The sequence below is a fragment of the Macaca fascicularis genome, chromosome 20 (genome assembly GCF_037993035.2).
Source record: "Macaca fascicularis isolate 582-1 chromosome 20, T2T-MFA8v1.1".
NCBI lineage: Eukaryota > Metazoa > Chordata > Mammalia > Primates > Cercopithecidae > Macaca > Macaca fascicularis.
The window spans coordinates 77943257-77961446 of record NC_088394.1 but is presented as its reverse complement, the minus strand read 5'-3'; the positions used below and the strand labels follow the sequence as shown (position 1 = coordinate 77961446).

The following is an 18190-nucleotide window of genomic DNA, read 5'->3' as shown; positions in this document are numbered from 1 at the left end:
TTCTCGTTCTGTGAAGAACCTCAATGGTAGTTTAATAGGAATAGCATTGAATCTATAAATTGCTTTGGGCAGAGTGGCCATTTTAACTATATTGATTCTTATCCATGAACATGAGATGTTTTTCCATTTGTTTGTGTCATCTCCAACTTCTTTGAGCAGCGTTTTGTAGTTTTCCTTGTAGAGATCTTTCACCTCCCTAGTTAGCTGTATTTCTAGGCATTCTGGAGGGCTGACAGCAAGTTTTGTTTCAGATAGGTTAACTTGGTGATGATCTTAAGAAAATAGATGGACATAGCTGGGTGTAATGAATTTGCACAACCAGAGGGTGAGAATAAGAGTGAGATACATTATTTATTTTGGCATTCAGGGTTTCCCTTCAATAAAAATACATGACAACAGAGTAAGGAGTTCTGGCTTGGAAAGACCTTTAGAGGCCAAGTCAAAGATATGCGGAAGTGTATGCTCTGTATTATAAGTTAATTTTTGAGAGAGGGTCTCACTCTGTCACCCAGGCATGAACAGTGGCATGAACACAGCTCACTGTAGCCTCAACCTCCCAGGCTCAACTGATTCATCTCAGCCTTCTGAGTAGCTGAGACTACAGGCACATGCCACCATGCCTGGCTTTGTTTGTTTGTTTGTTTGTTTGTTTTTGTACAGACGAGATCTCACTATGTTGCCCAGGCTGGTATCAAACTCCTGGGCTCAACTAATCCTCCTGCCTTGGCCTTCCAAAGTGCTGGAGTTATATCCTTGAGCCACCACACCTAGCCTTGTATTTTAAGCTCTTTGCTCACCCATTCATTAATCCATTTTCCATTTTTCACTTGTTCACACACTTGCCTTTCTTCATTGATTAACTGAGTTGCTGCTGCATGCCAGACACGGGGCCTACAGCACATACTCCACATTTTGGCAATAACTAAAGTGATCTCATATGCATGAAGGTGTTGCTCAAAGTTGAGAACAGAGAAAAAAAGAGAAACCTCCTTGTCAACGTGCCAAGGAGGAGGCAGTACTCTGTTATTTCAGTAAATATTTATTATATAAGTGAGACATAGAGTCTGTGAGACTTTCCCAGAAGTACTAGACTGTTCCAGGGAAACGAGAAAGGTGAGGCTTCCACACAGGCCAAAATTGTAAAGGCTTTCAGAACAAAGATTAGGAAAATATTGCTGTGTGTTTTCTCAGGATTCATTTGCTTCGGCAAGGTAGCAGGAAATTGGAAATACTTTAGGGTTCTCACACAGCTAAAATATAATACTCATGGCTCCTAACCATCCTGGAGAAACCTTTGTCTCCTCCAACTCTCTCTTTCTCTCTCTCTCTCTCTCTCTCTCCCCCTCTCTCTCTCCCTACCTTCTTCTTTGCTTATGCCTCAGGCCAACCAACACTGTAGTCAAAGACAATAGCAGTTAGTTTTAAGAAAATTACTGAGTTAAAGCCAGGAAATAGAATGTGATGGACAACAATATTTGTCTAGGAAATACGAAGAACCCCCTCCCCCACCAAATCGTTCTAGAACTGATATTCACATTACCAAAAAAAAAAGCGCAAAACACAAAAATCAAGCAAACAAACAAAAACAGCCTAGTCGTATCCTTTATTTTAAGAAATTTTACTGAGAATTAATTGATCCAACAGTGAAGAGTGTTACTCCTCTACTTGAAGGCAGGGTCCTAGAGTCCAGAGCCCATCCCTTTGGCTTCCCTCTCACCTCTGCAGTGACCCAGTGACCCAAAAGTCAGGTCAATGGATCTTCCCCAGACTGAATAAAAACCCGAGGAACCCCAGTTTGAAAATGTCCGTTCCAGCAAAGAGGGTGCACTATGACACACATGGGCATTGTTTACGAAAAGGCAAGACTGTTCAGTCCTTGACTCAAGTTGTGTACTATTTGTTCTTGGAAACAGAGAGACAAACCATCCAGTGTCATCACATCCTGACCCAGCTGGGTTGAGGCTGCTCAACACTGGGGATAATCTTCAGGTTAATAATAGCAGGCAGCTTGTGTTTGACGGCATGAACAGAGGGAAAGTATGGCCTACTCAGCTTACAGGGAACTGAACACAGTGTGTTAAATTGACGAAGTGTTGAAAACAGATTGCCTGAAATGCTGACATTATTTGTAATGTGAGATTTCCTGTGCAAATCTAGCAACCTTGTGTGTTGGCAGTCACATTATGAAGATATATATGAACCCTAAATCCCCAGTAATAAATGGATGAGTTAGAAGGCAGATGAGAGTTTGTACCTGAAAGAATTTGGAAGAGGAGAAAGGTTTTATTGTGTGAAAGTCAACAGGGGATAAACAATTTGACTAATCCTGACCCAGCCCTGCCTTTGCATGCCCTGCTTTTTTATTCAGCCCACAAAGAATGCCATGAGCCATGTCTTGTGATGGGCACCCCATGACCACGTGTGAAAATGCTGACTCACCTCCCATGCTGCTGACATTCACCAGCCTTCCTTTGGATTTCCTAAGAAGAGGCAAAAATGTCTTTGTGACCTCCACAGTTCCAAAGAAGTTCACGGCCATGCATTGTTTGTAGTCAGTCATAGGAAGAAGCTCCCCATCAGATGGAAAGCCAAGCACCCCAGCATTGTTGACCACAGCCCACAGTCCTGGAGACAGAAAACCATAATGAGTGAGTGTCTGGAAGAGTAAGTGAATAACACAACCTGTGACACCTGGAAGACCATGCAAGAGGTGTTACGTGTGAGCCAGGTTTCCCATGGGATTAGAGTCTGCCACTGGACAAAGGCAAGAGTCTTAGGGAAAAGGAGTGGGAGTGGGAGGGGAATTCCTGTACCAGGAAGCCAGATGTGCAGAGGTGTAAAGTAGAACATTCTGTTCCAGAAACTCTTCAGAATTTACTAAGCGAACCAGCAGGTATTGCAGATTAAGGGTTTGGCAGGAGCCATTATCCTGAAAGGACCTCTAATCCTTGTTAAGGTGTTTAGATAGGGAACCACTGATAGGGAACCAACAAACCACTGATAAAACAAATTCCCCACCACAGGCATCCCACGTGGGAAGACCCCTGTGCATGGAGGCTCTGTATGTCTAAAGGATTTTAGGAGATGGATGGCATTGTAAAATGTGAATGCTGTGAAGATTAGTCTCTGGAAAGTAATGGGGAAGGAAAGATGGGTTGCCATTGGGATAGCCAATTGGGATATCCAAGGAGGCCATTGGGATAGCCCAGGTGGAAGAAGGTGAGGGTCCAGTGCATGCAGTGCTAAGTCATAGCGCTATGCAATGGTAGGAAGGAGCTGGAAGGTAACTACCCAGGAGGTAGACTTGACAGGACTAGGGTCAGTAGGATACAGGCATTGAGGATAAGCTGAGGGTCTCAGTGACCCACAGGTTTCCGGCTTGAATGACTGGTTAGGTGGTAGTGCCAGTGTCGGAGCTGTGGGATGCAGGAGAGCAAAACGATTTGCAGAATGGCAGCAGGGAATAAAAAAACAATGAGCAGTTTTTGACATGTTGAAGTTGAAGCCTCTGGAGTATAAGGGAAGATGTCTGGTAGATAACTTTGTATACGTGGAGAAGAAGGGTTAGGTTGGTAATATATTAGTATATTTGGGAGTTATTGGTATAAACCAGTGTTTTTTGGCCCTGCCCTAACATAAGCATCACATTGGGAGCTTTAAAAACTAATGATACCTGGGATTCCATCCTAGGGACAGATTTAATTGGGTTTGGGGGATCTGTTCAGTCACACAGGGCCTGGTGCTTCAGAAGGGTCCTGTATGTGGTTTCAGTCTCTGCTGTCACCATCTTACATTCCTAATAATTTTCCAAACTCAAACTAGGGGCCCTATATTTTCATATTGCTTTGGGTCTGCCAAGTTACATAGCCCATCCTGAACCCCAGCATGGGTAATTTTCAAATGATTCTAATGTGCAGCTGGATTGAGAACTCTCGGTATAGGGAGCAAATGGTATGGCCCCAGACACATGGATTGGGAAGTCTGGGGATGCAACCCTCAGTAGCATTTGTATTTGTGGGGAGACAGAGGCAAAGTTTCATCCAGGAGAAGTGGAAAGAAAGATTGGAGAACTAGGAGAGCAATGGGGGCTGGGGACCCCAAAACCATGGAGGACAGTATAAACAACATGCTTAAATACTGCAGGGAAGTTAAAACCTGGGTCTTCCAGCAATCCCATTACTGGGTATACATCCAAAGGAATATAAACCATTCTATTATAAAGATGATTCACACGTAGTTTCGTTGCAGCCCTATTCACAATAGCGAAGACATGGAATCAACCCAAACGCCCATCAATGATAGACTGGATAAAGAAGATGTGGTACATATACACCATGGAATACTATGCAGCCATTAAAAAGAATGAGATCATATCCTTTGCAGGGACATGGATGGAGCTGAAAGCCATTATCCTCAGCAAACTAAAGCAGGAACAGAAAATCAAACACCGCATGTTCTCACTTGTAAGTGGGGGCTGAACAATGAGAACACATGGACGCATGGTGGGGAACAACCCACACTGGGGCCTGTTGTAGGGAGGGGAGGTAGAGCTTCAGGAATAATAGCTAATGAATCCTGGGCTCAAAACCTACAGGGTGGGTGGATCTGTGCAGCAAACCACCATGGCACATGTTTACCTATGTAACAAACCAGCACATCCTGCACGTGTAACCCAGAATTTAAAATAAAAGTTGAAAAAAAAAAAAAACCAACTAGGTCTTCAGGCTAATACTGATTAGCTTTGCCAGATTAGTTAGGGAGGCAGAGTGAGAACCAACATCAAATTGAAGGTGAGGAAGAGAATCAGAGAGCTACAGGGTTCCATGGAGCTTGGCCATGAAGGAAAGAGAAGAGGAGGGGTAATGGGTAAAGGAGGACAGTGACCATGAAGGTATTTTTCTTCTAAGCTGGGGACTCTAATGCATGTTGCTATTGTGGACAGGAAAGCAATGAGCTGGGGCTGGTGGAGTTGTTCATGGAAGAGTGACTGAGAAGTTGGTGAGAATGAGATAGAGGTTTCTGTAAGTTCTGTGTGGATGGGCCCATGTCTGAGTTACTCCGAAGGTCTTCATGTTGATAGAGGCCCCCACGCATGGTAGGGGTTCAGCACAGGTGTGTTCCAGTGCAAGCAGTGGCCAGAGTGGAGTAGGGGGCATGATCAACCCAAGCTGGAACAAGAACTGGGTGTTCAGGAGGAGGGTAAAGGCACTGAGGGTGCTGGCGGCAGTACCTCTGTCCTGCAGCATTGCTGCAACCTTGCTGTAAGCATCTTTTATCTGCACTGGCTTCGTGACGTCCATTTGGAGCACCGAGAGGCGCGGGGAGCAGGTTCTTCGCAATTCCTCAGCTCCTGGGCCATTTTCATTCAAAACTCCGGCGAATACCGTGAAGCCCAGCTCATCCAGATACTTGCACAAAGCGTGACCAAGCCCGCAATCACCACCTGCATAGGGTCAGGGGAGTAGGGAGTGAGTTCAAACCACAGTGACAAGAGAAAATATTTAACAAGGAAAACATATTACGTTGTTTAGGATTCTCCATGCTCTCTGAAGAGAGGGATTCCTGAGGAAGTTTCTTTATGTGCTAAGTGGGGAGGTGGGAGGAGAAGCCAAGCCACACAGATACATTTCTCCATATAAAGAAAGGGACATAATGTAGAACTGAGGGGTGGTGGGTGGGCATAGGTGGAAAGAGAAAGGTTTTGGGGGAAGGGTAGTCCAGGAGTGGCTGCTGGCCAAAGAAATTGGGAAGGAAAACCAAGACATGTAATGGAAGTAGTTTTAGTAATCTACAATGTGTAGTGTTTGATGTAACCTCACTCACTCTGTAAAACTTTCAGTCAAACATTCATTACAAACTCATACTTTGGACTTGGTTTTGCCTTATGGAGACACAGGGCAATAACAGAGGCTGCCCACAGGGGCAAGTTCATTCTGGATTATAAAAGTTAAAAGTTCATGGCCACCTGTGTTTCTCACCCTCCTGGGCCTTTTTTCCTGTCTATGACTGACCCTGAGCTATGGAATAGACATCAAGCCTAGAAAGAAAGTTACAACAGAAACCAAATAGAAAGCCCTAATTGCATTGCTCTGTGAAAATGGAGAGTAATGTAATACACAAAGTATGACTTAAGCTTCTCAGAATTTGAGATAGGAGTGTACCCACCCAGCCAAGAGGGTATTAGGGACCCCGGAAAGAGTGTTTTATACCCACAAGTGCAAAATGTAGATGTCTGAAATTCCCAAGTTGAAGATAACGTGAACATTAAATCACCCTTTGAGCTACATACACCATGATAAACAAATAACAGTTAATGTCTTTCTCCTTTTAATGAGAAAGTATTTCACATTGCCTGTGTCATGTGATCTTCCTTGGACCCCTGCAGGGATCTCTTTTGTCAGTAGCCAGACATCCCCGCCAAGAATTGGGAAATAAGGAAAATTAGAGTACATGCAGAGAATCAACTCAAAGATCAGTATGTGAGTGGGCAGAAAAGAGATCTTGCTTCCAAGCTAACAACAGGGGCCTGAAATCTACTGTCCGCAAAGAGAGGACAGGTGTTCACATACACTGTTGATAAACATGTGCAGGACTAAAATCAGCCAATGTGAATTCGCCTATCTTTTGACTCCAAAAGTCTCAGTATTCATCCTAGAGAAATACTTGCAGGTACATAAATGATGTTCTTTATAGCACGGTGTAAGAGCAAAAGAAGGAATTAAATGTCCATGAATAGGAGAATGGTTACATAAATTATGGTACATAAAATGGAATACGACAAAGCAGTTTTAAAGATGGAATAGAACTATCCAAAATGACATGGATATTGCTCCAAGATGCTTTGTTAAGTGAAATAAAATAACTTGTGGTATAATAATAATTAATAAAATCCAATTTAATGCAAAAAAGGAGGAGAGTTGATTCTATACATACCAAGGTGTGGAAATGTAAAAGCAAACAAACAAAAAAGAATTTGGAAGGAGAGATCCCTAAGTTCCCCTTAGGAAGAGAGGCAGAATGGTGGGGGACCTTATCTTGTAATGTTTACCATTTTTGCTACAAGAAAGTACTTTTTTCTTTTTTTAAAGGCTATGCTAATTAGAATGGAGATTGGCCAGCCCTCTAAGTGTAGAAAAGGGTGGAAAAGAGAGAGAAAGTCTAGCATGGTTGGCATCTGCAAACACTGCCAGAGAGAGAATGATAGTCATGACAAAAGGTGTGTGTGCTCCTGTCCTTCTGACACCATTAAGAGATGAATGCCTCTGGTTGCCATCACTGATTGCGTTTAACGTTTGCTCCATCTCCTTCCTTATGTCTCCATGTGTGTCGGTGCTCAGTAAATAGCCCTTGAGTGTAAGTGGTTTCCTCCCTGGGGCTGGCCAGAAGAGGAGATGGTACCAACTGAGACAGATGCAAGTGTCTGGACCATGTGATAGAAACCTGCCTTAATGTAAATTAATGTATTAGAATTCTGGTACGAATACATAATAATATGTGTGTACAACCATTTTGTGAGCCCAGTTCCTGAAGAAATGGACCTGTTGCTGGACAAATCCAACTTCTGGATCCACAGCGCTGAGGCCAGAAGCTGAGCACTGGCAAGTTCACCAGTCAGCAGACCAATGCTGTGTGGGTCTCCCTGGAATCCCCTAAATACCACTGGTGGTCAAGTCTATCCTATAAAATTATTCCCGAAATGTCTACAGTAGAAATTATCCTTCCTATCTTACAGATGAGGGAACTGAAAACAAGAGATGCCAAGATCACACAGATGGTAGGGATCAACCTGGACTCTTTATTGGATCCTAAATCCAAGTTCACCAGTCACTGTCATACTGGACCAGCCACCTTCTCCTTCATCTGTGTGAGCAGAGAAGGGAGGTTTGGGCAAGCTAATCCCAGGATGATCCTCTTGTGGTCTGTAAGAAAGGATATGAATTAACCTGAAAATAACTAACTTTGAACCAGGTTGAAGTGAAAAGTACCTAGAGCCTGGTTATACACACCCTGCTGGGTGAGGCCAAGAGTTTCATGGACAGCCTCTCCCATTTTGTGATGTACCATACCTTATGCTTCTGCCTTAGTATTGGCACAGCTAGATATATGGGAGGCATGGATTTTAAAGCACCCAGTTCCCCTTAGAGGCTTGTGTGATATCAGGATGCCCAGCATATTCCTTCTGCACAGAGAAGAAAACTGCTCTGCAGTGCAGAGATGAAGACCATGACCTTGACTCTACAGGGCATATAAACACCCCACCAGGGTGTCTGCTGCTGTCTAGAGACCTAAGACAGGAGGAAAAGGGTCATCCACCCAATTAGAGCTGCTGACCATGAAGGCATGCAAACTGTCACCTGTATCCAAACCTGAAGTCCATCATCTGCTCCCCAAATCCACATGAGAATCATGAACTTTGCACTTTCCAGTCCTTCCTTTGACCTTGCATCCCACAAACACTTTGATGTGTTCAACACTGTATGCCTCCACACATGATGCTGAGAGCTTCCCCTTCCCCACAGGGGGTCCGTCCATAAGGTTGTAATTGTCCTGTGTAACTCCACCACTTGTCTGAGGCTGACTGGACCAGAGTCAACCAGCTTTTCTCTTTCAGAAATGTGGGGTTGTGGCTGCAAGATCCAAAGCAGTGTCCAATACTGTCTGACCCAGAAGGACATTAAACTCAATAGCAAATGGGGGTCTGGGGGTCTATCTTCCTTCATGCACATGGAGATATGGGCTAAGTCCTCTTGAAGAGTAACAAGAGGCAAAGCTACAAATAAGAGCAGAGTCTGAGGTCGGATGTTGTCCACAGACATAGATGAGCATCTTCTTGGCTCATGATAACTTTTCAGTCTCTGGTAAACCTCAAGTGACCTCTTCCCCATGTGTGCCTTAAGAAATTCCACATCCTCATAATAATCCCTCTTCTTTCTCAAGTTAGTTTCAGTATCTTTCCTAAACTCCATGTTTTCACTTACTGCAGACACTAAAACTAGTTATCTCTGCTTTGGAAAACAGTCCTCAAAAGGTTAAATGTAATGTTACCAGATGACCTAGCAATTCTGCTCCTAGGTGTGTACCCAAGAGAAATGAAAATATATGTTTCTGCAAAAACCTGTACACGAATGTTCATAGAAGCATTATTCATAATAACAGAAAAAAGGAAACTAAGCAAACATCCATCAACTAATGAATGGATAAAAAATATGGTATATCCAACAGTGGGATATTATTAAGCCATAGAAAGGAATGAAGTTTCTAGGCTTGCTACAGTACGAACATTGAAAACATTATACTGAGTGTAACAAGCCAGTGCGGTAGGTAAAGGGATGAGAGCAAGGAGGAGACATTGTGATCTGACTCCTTTTCCTCTGAGCAGAGGATAATTTGTCACATTTTGGAAGGCAGTGCCTTTGAGCAGCTTCATGAGCCTAGGATCTGACTCTCTTAGGAAAGTTCCTTGGAAGAGCCTACAGGTGATGACAGTGTTGAACTTTAGACAAGCCCTGTAATCCTGGAAAACTGCAAAGGTTAACAAATGTCCCCACCCTTTTGTGTTCTGGGAAGCAGCTCACTGCAAATAACTCCCTTCCCCATATGACTTAGATGAGACTCACAGATGCTCCCACTTCTTTACCTATGACAAGGCCAGACCCAGAGCCTCCAAACTCCCTTTCTTTGTTTTTGTGGTTAGTTGAACTGCCTGTTTCCACTGGTCGGTCAGAACAAAGTGTTTGTTAACCTAACTTTGGTGTAGTTTCTCTCCTTTCCCCAGGTCCTGGGCCACCCTCAGCCTGAGTCAGCAGACAAGTCCTCTTTACAGACCTTCCTGATCAGCCCTCAACGTCTGTCTGATTGTGTCACTCTGATCATCCCAGCCCCCAACACCCACTTCTTTCTAGCCTTGTTTATGCCTCTTTAGCAACACAAAACATTTACTGCCTCATCTTGAGACACTTGGAGATTATGTGGTTAGAACATTCCCTCTACTGCAATAATCCTTTTGAGTAAAATCTTTCCTAACTAAATCTGAGTTTGCTTTTATTTGGCAGTGAATTAATGAAGCCAGAGATCACAGGAGACCATCTGCTTGTGTTTACCTATGAGGCAGTGTGGCATAGGGGCATGGGTACGAATCTAGTCCTGCTATTCCTGCCTGTCTAACCCTAGAGAACCTTTCTAATTGCTCTGTGCCTCCGCTTCCTTATCTGTAAAATGGGCTTAATAATGGTACCCATGTCAGTTAATATTTGTGAAGTGCCTAATAGAGCCTATTCCAAATAATTACTACATCGGTCTTTTTAGAAAACAATACTGTGTCTTTATTTTAATTTTCAGGTGTTTCCACTCACATTATTGGTAAGCGTAGAGTTTGCCTCTACTGACTGTCAGCTGAACATCTTGGTTAAGACTCAGACTGCCTGATTCTCCTCTTCCACTTTCCTATGTGACTTTCCCGATATGGGCCTCGGGAAAGTCACACATAATCATGTGGAACCTCCACTTCCTCACGTGGAATGTAGGGTCATCATAATACCCCCTCCTAGGCTGGCATGGGAAGTCAGCAAGACAGGATTTCGCACTGGCCCAGCGTGTTGTGAATGGCTGTCATTAGTATCATGGCTCTAACCCTGGCGTCATTTCTGACTTATGATGTTAGAGATCAGGCTGTGCTAGCCCCTGGTGTCTATGAAGTCTTGAGGCAGTTGAGGGGTCAGAGGGCCTTGAAAAAATCTGTGGCTGAGGAATCGCTCCTTGAGGAGAGGGAAAAACAATTGTGTACTCCGGAAACCCGGCGACAAAGCCAGGGCTTTCGTGAGAAGGTGGAAGGGTTTCATAAGAGTTACCCAACAGTGGTGTTTGACAATACGCACACCGAGTATGGATTGCCTGTTTACCAAGTTCCAGCTAGTTCACATGCATTTACTCATTGAATCCTCTCAATCATCGTGGGAAGTAAGTAATGTTACCATCACCCATTTACAGAGGAGGAAACTGAGACATGGAAGGATTAAGTCATTCAGCTAAGACATAGCAAAGGTAGTTTGGAGCCAGGCACAGACTGGGATATAAACAATTCGGGTATAAAATATTCAAATCCTCCAAAGCACAAGGCCTAGCCCATAGTGGATGTTCAATAAAAAAGCACATGTTGGATGAATAAGCATTGAAGAGGGCACTAGAATATGAGTGCCTTACAAACCAAGAGAGGGTCCTTTGTCGCTAGAGCTGAGGACACCTGACTCATAGTAAGTGCTCAACGGGGTAGAGAAAATGCTGAGGTTGGTGTTAAACTATGTCATTTGGGATCATTCCATCTCTAACAGCCTGGAAACCCATCAACCTGGAACAGGCAATGAGTACTAGAGACCCATTTGTACAAGATTGGAGTGAATTTGAAATAGCAGTTAATTCTAAAAATAGTAATAAAGTCTCAGTTTATGTGCAAATTGGAAATAATGTGAATCACCTTGAATTTTAGAGCGTTAGGAATTGTATATTGTAGTTGCAAAGTGTATTTATGCTACTGCCACATGGGGGCACTATATTAGCTGGTGAACGGAAACACCCCATCATTTGTTGGTTCAAGTCTTAAACTGGGCAAATTGTGAATAACGCGTGTTTGGGAGTTCCTCAGGCCAGGCCCCTTGAATGAAATGCATCCACCCTGTAAATACAGGACTGAGTGATGGGATGCATGTGCTCTGGAACACAAGCACTGTCCTTTGGAAGCTACAGTTAGAGAGAAGGAAGAGGGGGAAGAATTTACAAACCTGTAAATGGTTTTTAGTCATTAATGAAACATCATACAAGAAATAAAACCTCGCAGTCAATACTGAGATCAATAAAAGAAGACCTTCTCCATAATCTCACCAATACTGCATAACTCTCATAATGTTCATATTCTTTTTCTTCTAGTCTCCTTTCCTACATATCGTTCTTTAACAGTTACAGCACACATACAATTCGACAGCTGATTTTTAAATTACTATTATATAGACCAGTTTTACATATTTCTACATAGTCTTCAAAACCATAATTTTTCATTACTGTAGATAAAATTGTCCTTATTAAAATGCAGCCAAGAAAAATGATGAGAACCTGGATTCTGGAGCTGGGAGACCTGGGTTCAAATCCCAGCTCTGTCACTTAACAGCTGTGTGACTTTGGTTGTCACTTAACCTCTCTGTGCCCCAGTTTCCCCATCTTTAAAATGCAGTGACACTAGGACCTGGCTCATAGAGCTGTCAGGAGAATTAAATAATTTTATATATTAAAGGAATTGGAACAAGGTCTGGCACAAAGCCACTACTCTCCAAGTGTTTATTAAATAAATGGTAACTTTTTTTTTTTTTTTTTGAAACAGAGTCTCACTCTGTCGCCCAGGCTTGAGTGCAGTGGCACAATCTTGGCTCACTGCAACCTCCACCTCCCGTGTTCAAGCAATTATCTTCTTCAGCCTCCCGAGTAGCTGAGATTACAGGAGCCCACCACCACGCCCAGCTAATTTTTGTATTTTTAGTAGAGACGGGGTTTCACCATCTTGGCCAGGCTGGTCTTGAACCCCTGACCTCGTGATCCACCCGCCTTGGTCTCCCAAAGTGCTGGGATTACAGGCATGAGCCACCGTGCCCGGCCCATAAATGGTAACTTTTTAAAAAACCCACACTACACTACTCCTTTCACTGGCTTCTTCTAGTTTCTGGAACCAAAAGGGTTTTCAGTTCAGTTCTCCTCTCAGAAGGTCATCACCGCTATTCTAGCCACAGTGAAGAATCAGCCAAAGATCACAGCTCTGCTTTCTGAGTCCTTACCCCTAAAGCTCCTCCGAGCACCCCCTTTGCCAGTGATATCTTCAACCACCAGCAGCTTAAGGCGGAGATGCTAACGGGGTTGGTATCTTCAGAGGCACCAAGACCCTTTCTCATAGTGGAAGCCCACTTCTAATAGTAGAATGGACAAACACAAATTGAAGATCTACTAGGTATCAGTAAAAGGATGTGATCTGAACAGGCATTTCATTTGTCCCATACAATTAATTTTGTAAAAATTTGAACAAAGACTCAAAATCGAGAGATTGTACCTGAAAACCCAGAGCAATGATTTCTCTTGATTAACCAGATGAGCCAGCATTCCCACAAGGGACCCATCAGCTGAGACTGAGGACCTCCAGGGCTCCCCCTCTGATGGGGTATGCACTCCAAGGAACAAGGTTCACTCATCAAGAGCTCACACACACATTCCCATCACCAGCTTCCCTCAGTAATGTGGCCTGCCCTGAGCCTACCATCACCAGCTTCCCTCAGTAATGCAGCCTGCCCTGAGCCCATAGCCTTTTGAGCTGGAGACCCCTGACATACAGTTTCCCACTTACGAAGGTCATCTGAATCAAAGCTGTTTATCTGGTTGAAAGCCTGTGGGAAACTAGTGGGAAATGGACTTTCCCCACCCTTTCGTTTAAGACTTAGGCAATCCATCAGATTGCCACCCTCATGTTGACATTGCCTGTTCCCCATAAAATAGATTAAGGTATAATAAAATGTTAGATAAATACAACAAAACTCCAGCATACTTAGGATTGCCCTGAAGTCAAAATAAAGCTCAACTCTTAATCCAGGAAGAGCAACTGCTTGACATCCCACCTCCTTTGCCCTCAGCATTCTTAAACGATAACAGTCGTCGGGTGAGGAGGCCTTGGGAAATAGCTAGATTTTTCATGTCAATTTTTTTAATGGAAACAAATGCTTTTTTCTTGGAACACAACCTTGATGAAGAATTCTCCCATATTCTTGTCATTCCTGTGTTAAGATGAGCAACTGAAATGCCCGGGAAATTAAATACTCGCCCAAAGTTACACAACGGGAATGTGGTAGAGTCGGCCCTGAAACCCAGGTTTGCTCTTTGCAAAGCACATTCCTTTACTGTCCCGGTACCACTTTTAACTTCTGACACTTCTTCCTACCTGTCTTCACCTCCATTCTTTTGCTCACTTATTCATTCAGGGAGATCACCGTGTTAGGTCCTAACAACCCCCACCCATAAAAGACAAATACTCCCTGGCTTCACAAAGCGTACTGCTTAGGAAAGAGGTTTTCACGCCTGAGTCCCAATACAGTCTAAAAAAAAGTCAACGCCCAGGTCCCATCCCCATAGAGTCTCATTTAATTGGCCTGGATGGGATCAGTACCCACTGGCAACAGTTTCTGAGATCTCTCCAGGAGATTCCAAAGTTCAGCCAGGATTGAGAGCCACCAATGCAGGGCAGTGATTTTCAATCACGGACAATTTTGTCCCTTGGGGAATATCTGGCAATGTCTGGAAACATTTTTGGTTGTCACAACACAGAGTACTATTGAGGCCAGAGATGCTTCTCAACATCTGCCAGCCAACATCCAGCCTCAAATGTCAACAGTGCCAAGGCTGAGAAATCCTGGTCTAGAGAGAAAATGCACATTGGATAAATAATTACAATATTGGTGAACGTTATTGATAGGAAAGACTTAGGAATATAAGTCATAGTCTACTTTGACAGAGAACTCCAGGTTCCTCCTTAAGGGAACCCTCATCAGAAAAAAAATATGGGCAGGAAAGAGAAGAAACTAGGTGATCACCCTCAGGGTATGGACTCTCTTGGGCTGTCTGGTTCACTGTTCTAGACCCCACACCTACTGAGCGACTGTAGTAAATATTTACTGAAAGACAGAATGAGCAACTGAGTAAATGAAGAAGTATCACAGTCTGGGCACCACCCATCACCTTCTCACAGTTTCATGTACTTGCCCTGTACTCACTCCCTGGACCCACTCATCACCCTCCCTGAGCTCTGCCATCTGTCCACAGTGCCTAAAAATCAGATTCTTTCTTTTAAATTACCTTCATTTTTTAATAGGAATATAACTTGTGAAAAGTTTCTCAAATTCTGTATTCACAAAGGAAACTGAACTATACAGATGACTAATTCAGCATTCAGCTAAGACCTGGTCACCATGAAAATTCGCATTACCCTTAGGGCACAGGTGAACCAACACAAAGCTGATGTGGGAATGGGTGGGGTAGGCGGGCCCTAATGACTTTTGCCCATGAAAGGGGACTACAAAAGTTTGAGAGCCTTATGTTTATATATGCTATCTTGCTTTATGCTTGCAACCTAAGGTAAGGTGCTCATTTTTTAAAAAAACAGATTTTATTTTTTAGAGCAAATTTAGATTTACAAAAAAATCAGAAAGCTAGTACTGAGAGTTCCCAAATACTTCACGTACGGTTTCCCTGTTATTAACATCTTATGGCTGGATGTGGTAGCTCACACCTGTAATTCCAGAACTTTGGGAGGCTGAGGCAGGAGAATCGCTTGAGCCCAAGAGTTTGAGACCAACCTGGGTAACAAACGGAGGCCCTGCCTCTACAAATAATTTAAAAATTAGCCAAGTGTGCTGGCACACGCCCCTGGCCCCAGCTACTCAGGAGGCTGAGGTGGGAGAATCACCTGAGCCCAGGAGGTTGAGGCTGCAGTGAGCATGATCACACTGCTGCACTCCAGCCTGAGTGACAGAGCAAGACCCTGTCTCAAAAAAAAAAAAGTTAACAACAATAGCAAAAATCTTACATTAATATGATGTAGTTATACCTTCTACAATTAATGACCCAATATTGATACATTATTATTAACTAAATTCTATGCTTTATTCAGATTGCATTACTTTTACCTAATGTCCTTTTTCTGCTGTAGGATCCTGTTCAGGACATTGTTACATTTAGTCATCCTGTTTGCTTAGACTCCTCTGGGCTATGACAGGTTCTCAGACCTGACATAGTTGACATAGTTGATGGTTTGAAGGAGTGCTCATCAGATATTTTGTAGAATGACTCTCTATCTGAATTTGTCTGATGCTTTTCTCCTGATTAGACTGGGAGTATAGGTTTGGGGGAAGAAGATCACAGAGGTAAAATGCCATTTCACATCACATCACATCACATCACATCACATCACATCAAGGGTACATAGCACCCATGTGACGTAAGACCGCTGCTGATGTTGACCTGGAAGATGTTGACCTGGATGAAGTAGTGTTCATCAGTTTTCTCCACTGCACAGTTGCTTTTTCCCCTTCCCAAGCTGTACACTTTGAAACGAAGCTGTTGTGCACAGACCACACTTAAAAACTGGCGAGTTAGTCTGAGCGCGGTGGCTCACGCCTGTAATCCCAACATTTTGCAAGGCCAAGGCGGGTGGATCATGACGTCAGGAGATCGAGACCATCCTGGCCAACGTGGTGAAACCCCGTCTCTACTAAAAATACAAAAACTAGCCGGGCATGGTGGCAGGCGCCTATAGTCCCAGCTACTCAGGAGGCTGAGGCAGGAGAATCACTTGAACCAGAGAGGTGGAGCTTGCAGTGAGCTGAGATCACACCACTGCACTCCAGCCTGGTGACAGAGCGAGACACCATCTCAAAAAAAAAAAGAAAGAAAGAGAGAAAAGAAAAGAAAAAGAAAAAGTGGGGAGTCATGCTCCTTCTTTAGGGTGGAATAGCTCCATAAATTAATTGGAATTCTGCAGAGAAGATTTATCTCTTCTCCCTCACTTATTAATTTGTTCAATTACTTATTTATATCAGTTTGGACTCATGAACATTGATTTTATACTTTGGGTTATAGCTTACTACTTTATTTATTGTGTTGCTCTAATTCTTCCAGCTTTGGCTATTTAGAGCTTCCAGTTGGCTCCCATAAAAAAAGTGTACATTTTTTCCCATTTTACAGAGGAGGAAACCAAGCCTCAGAAAGAATATAAAAAGTTTCCAGCCTCACCCAAGTGAAAAAGCAGAGGTGCAATTTGAACCCTACGTCCATAAGATTCTAAGGCACCTGTTTGGTTGGTTGGTTGTTTTTGTTTGTTTATATTTCCTGTCTAACACATTCTCTCTGAATATAGTCAACTTCCATGAATCAATGACTGGTGTATATTTCACCTATCATTGTGAATAAGCAATAGCATTTTTGAGGTTACCAATCTGCTATGTATTATACATTATAGAGAAACTTAATCAGCACCCAGGTTAAGAAATGGAACATCACCAGTTCACCAGCAATCTCCCTTATATCTCCTTTCAGTTGTCCCCACCCCTCATAGGTTACCACAATCCTGACTTATAACAGCATAGATCTGTTTTACCTGATTTTTGTTTTAAATAAATGGAATTAGGTGTCAGTCCTCTTTGTGGCTGGCTTCTTTTGTTCATTCTCCTATGTTTTCCTGTGGTTTGGTTAATAGAAGTTTTTTTGTAAATGTTCCAACCATATATTTCACAAGAATGGCTACAAGTAAACTAACACTTGTAAAAACACGTTAAGCAACTACATAAAAAGTAAATTTACTTAAGATTAGCATGACACAAAAAAGAGAAAACGAAGCAGAGATACAACTAAATTGCCCCACTATCGCAGGGTCCTTTTTATAATTGTCTAAGGTTTTATCTAAGTAGGGCAGCCTTACTAATGTTCCTTTTTTTCATGGGAAAGATGCTTCCTGACTGACAGGATGTCATTCTTGCCAACACATGACCAAAAACTCACTCAGCTGCTTCTAAAATGTAATGGTACAAGATGCAACTTGCCAAACTTGAATAAAATCCAAGATGTCTGTGATTTACAGTTTTCTATCTTCTGTTTCATTACTAATTACCACCATTGACCTAGTTCTTTACAACAGAGATGTCCCCGGGCAAGCTTACCCTTCTCATGCCACCGTGGACACTGTTCAATCAAATCACCTCTCCCTTGGAATCTACTCACCCCAATACTCCTCACCAACCACAGAGGAAACCAATTTGCCACCCTCACTCACACCAGAGCACTGTGTTATTTTCTAGTTGGATCCACGTTTTCATTGCATGGTTTTCCAGTTGAATCCAGGCTTCTCATTTCTGCTCCATTCTTACCACATCTCTCCCCAACTCACGAACTTGCTCTGACACCCACTTGCCTGATAGGTAATGGATACAGTATACTGTCTGGATATTAATAACTCTTGCCATTTGCCCACTCCAGGGAAGTTTTGTACATTTCCCAACCTTAGGACCTACCTTCTATTCTAGTTGGGCTGATTTCTTCATCATCTCACATATGTCCTGCTTACTCCATCCTGTGTTCCCGCCTATTCATTATCTCATTCTTTCAATAGCTCTTTGTT

The 18190-nt window shown here is 43.1% G+C and overlaps 1 protein-coding gene across 4 annotated transcripts in view; it reads right to left on the bottom strand.

The window, feature by feature from the left end:
- The window catches only part of HSD17B2 (hydroxysteroid 17-beta dehydrogenase 2), a 64458-nt gene that overhangs the window by 24829 nt on the left and 21439 nt on the right, over nt 1-18190 (bottom strand). For all 4 annotated transcript variants that reach the window (XM_074027666.1, XM_074027665.1, XM_045381548.3 and 1 more), the window contains exons 2-3: nt 5231-5443; nt 2440-2625 (exon numbers count right to left, since the gene is read on the bottom strand). In XM_074027666.1, coding sequence (XP_073883767.1) covers nt 2440-2625; nt 5231-5300 — 256 coding nt within the window. In that variant the 5' untranslated portion in view covers nt 5301-5443. The remainder of the gene's footprint in view (nt 1-2439; nt 2626-5230; nt 5444-18190) is intronic.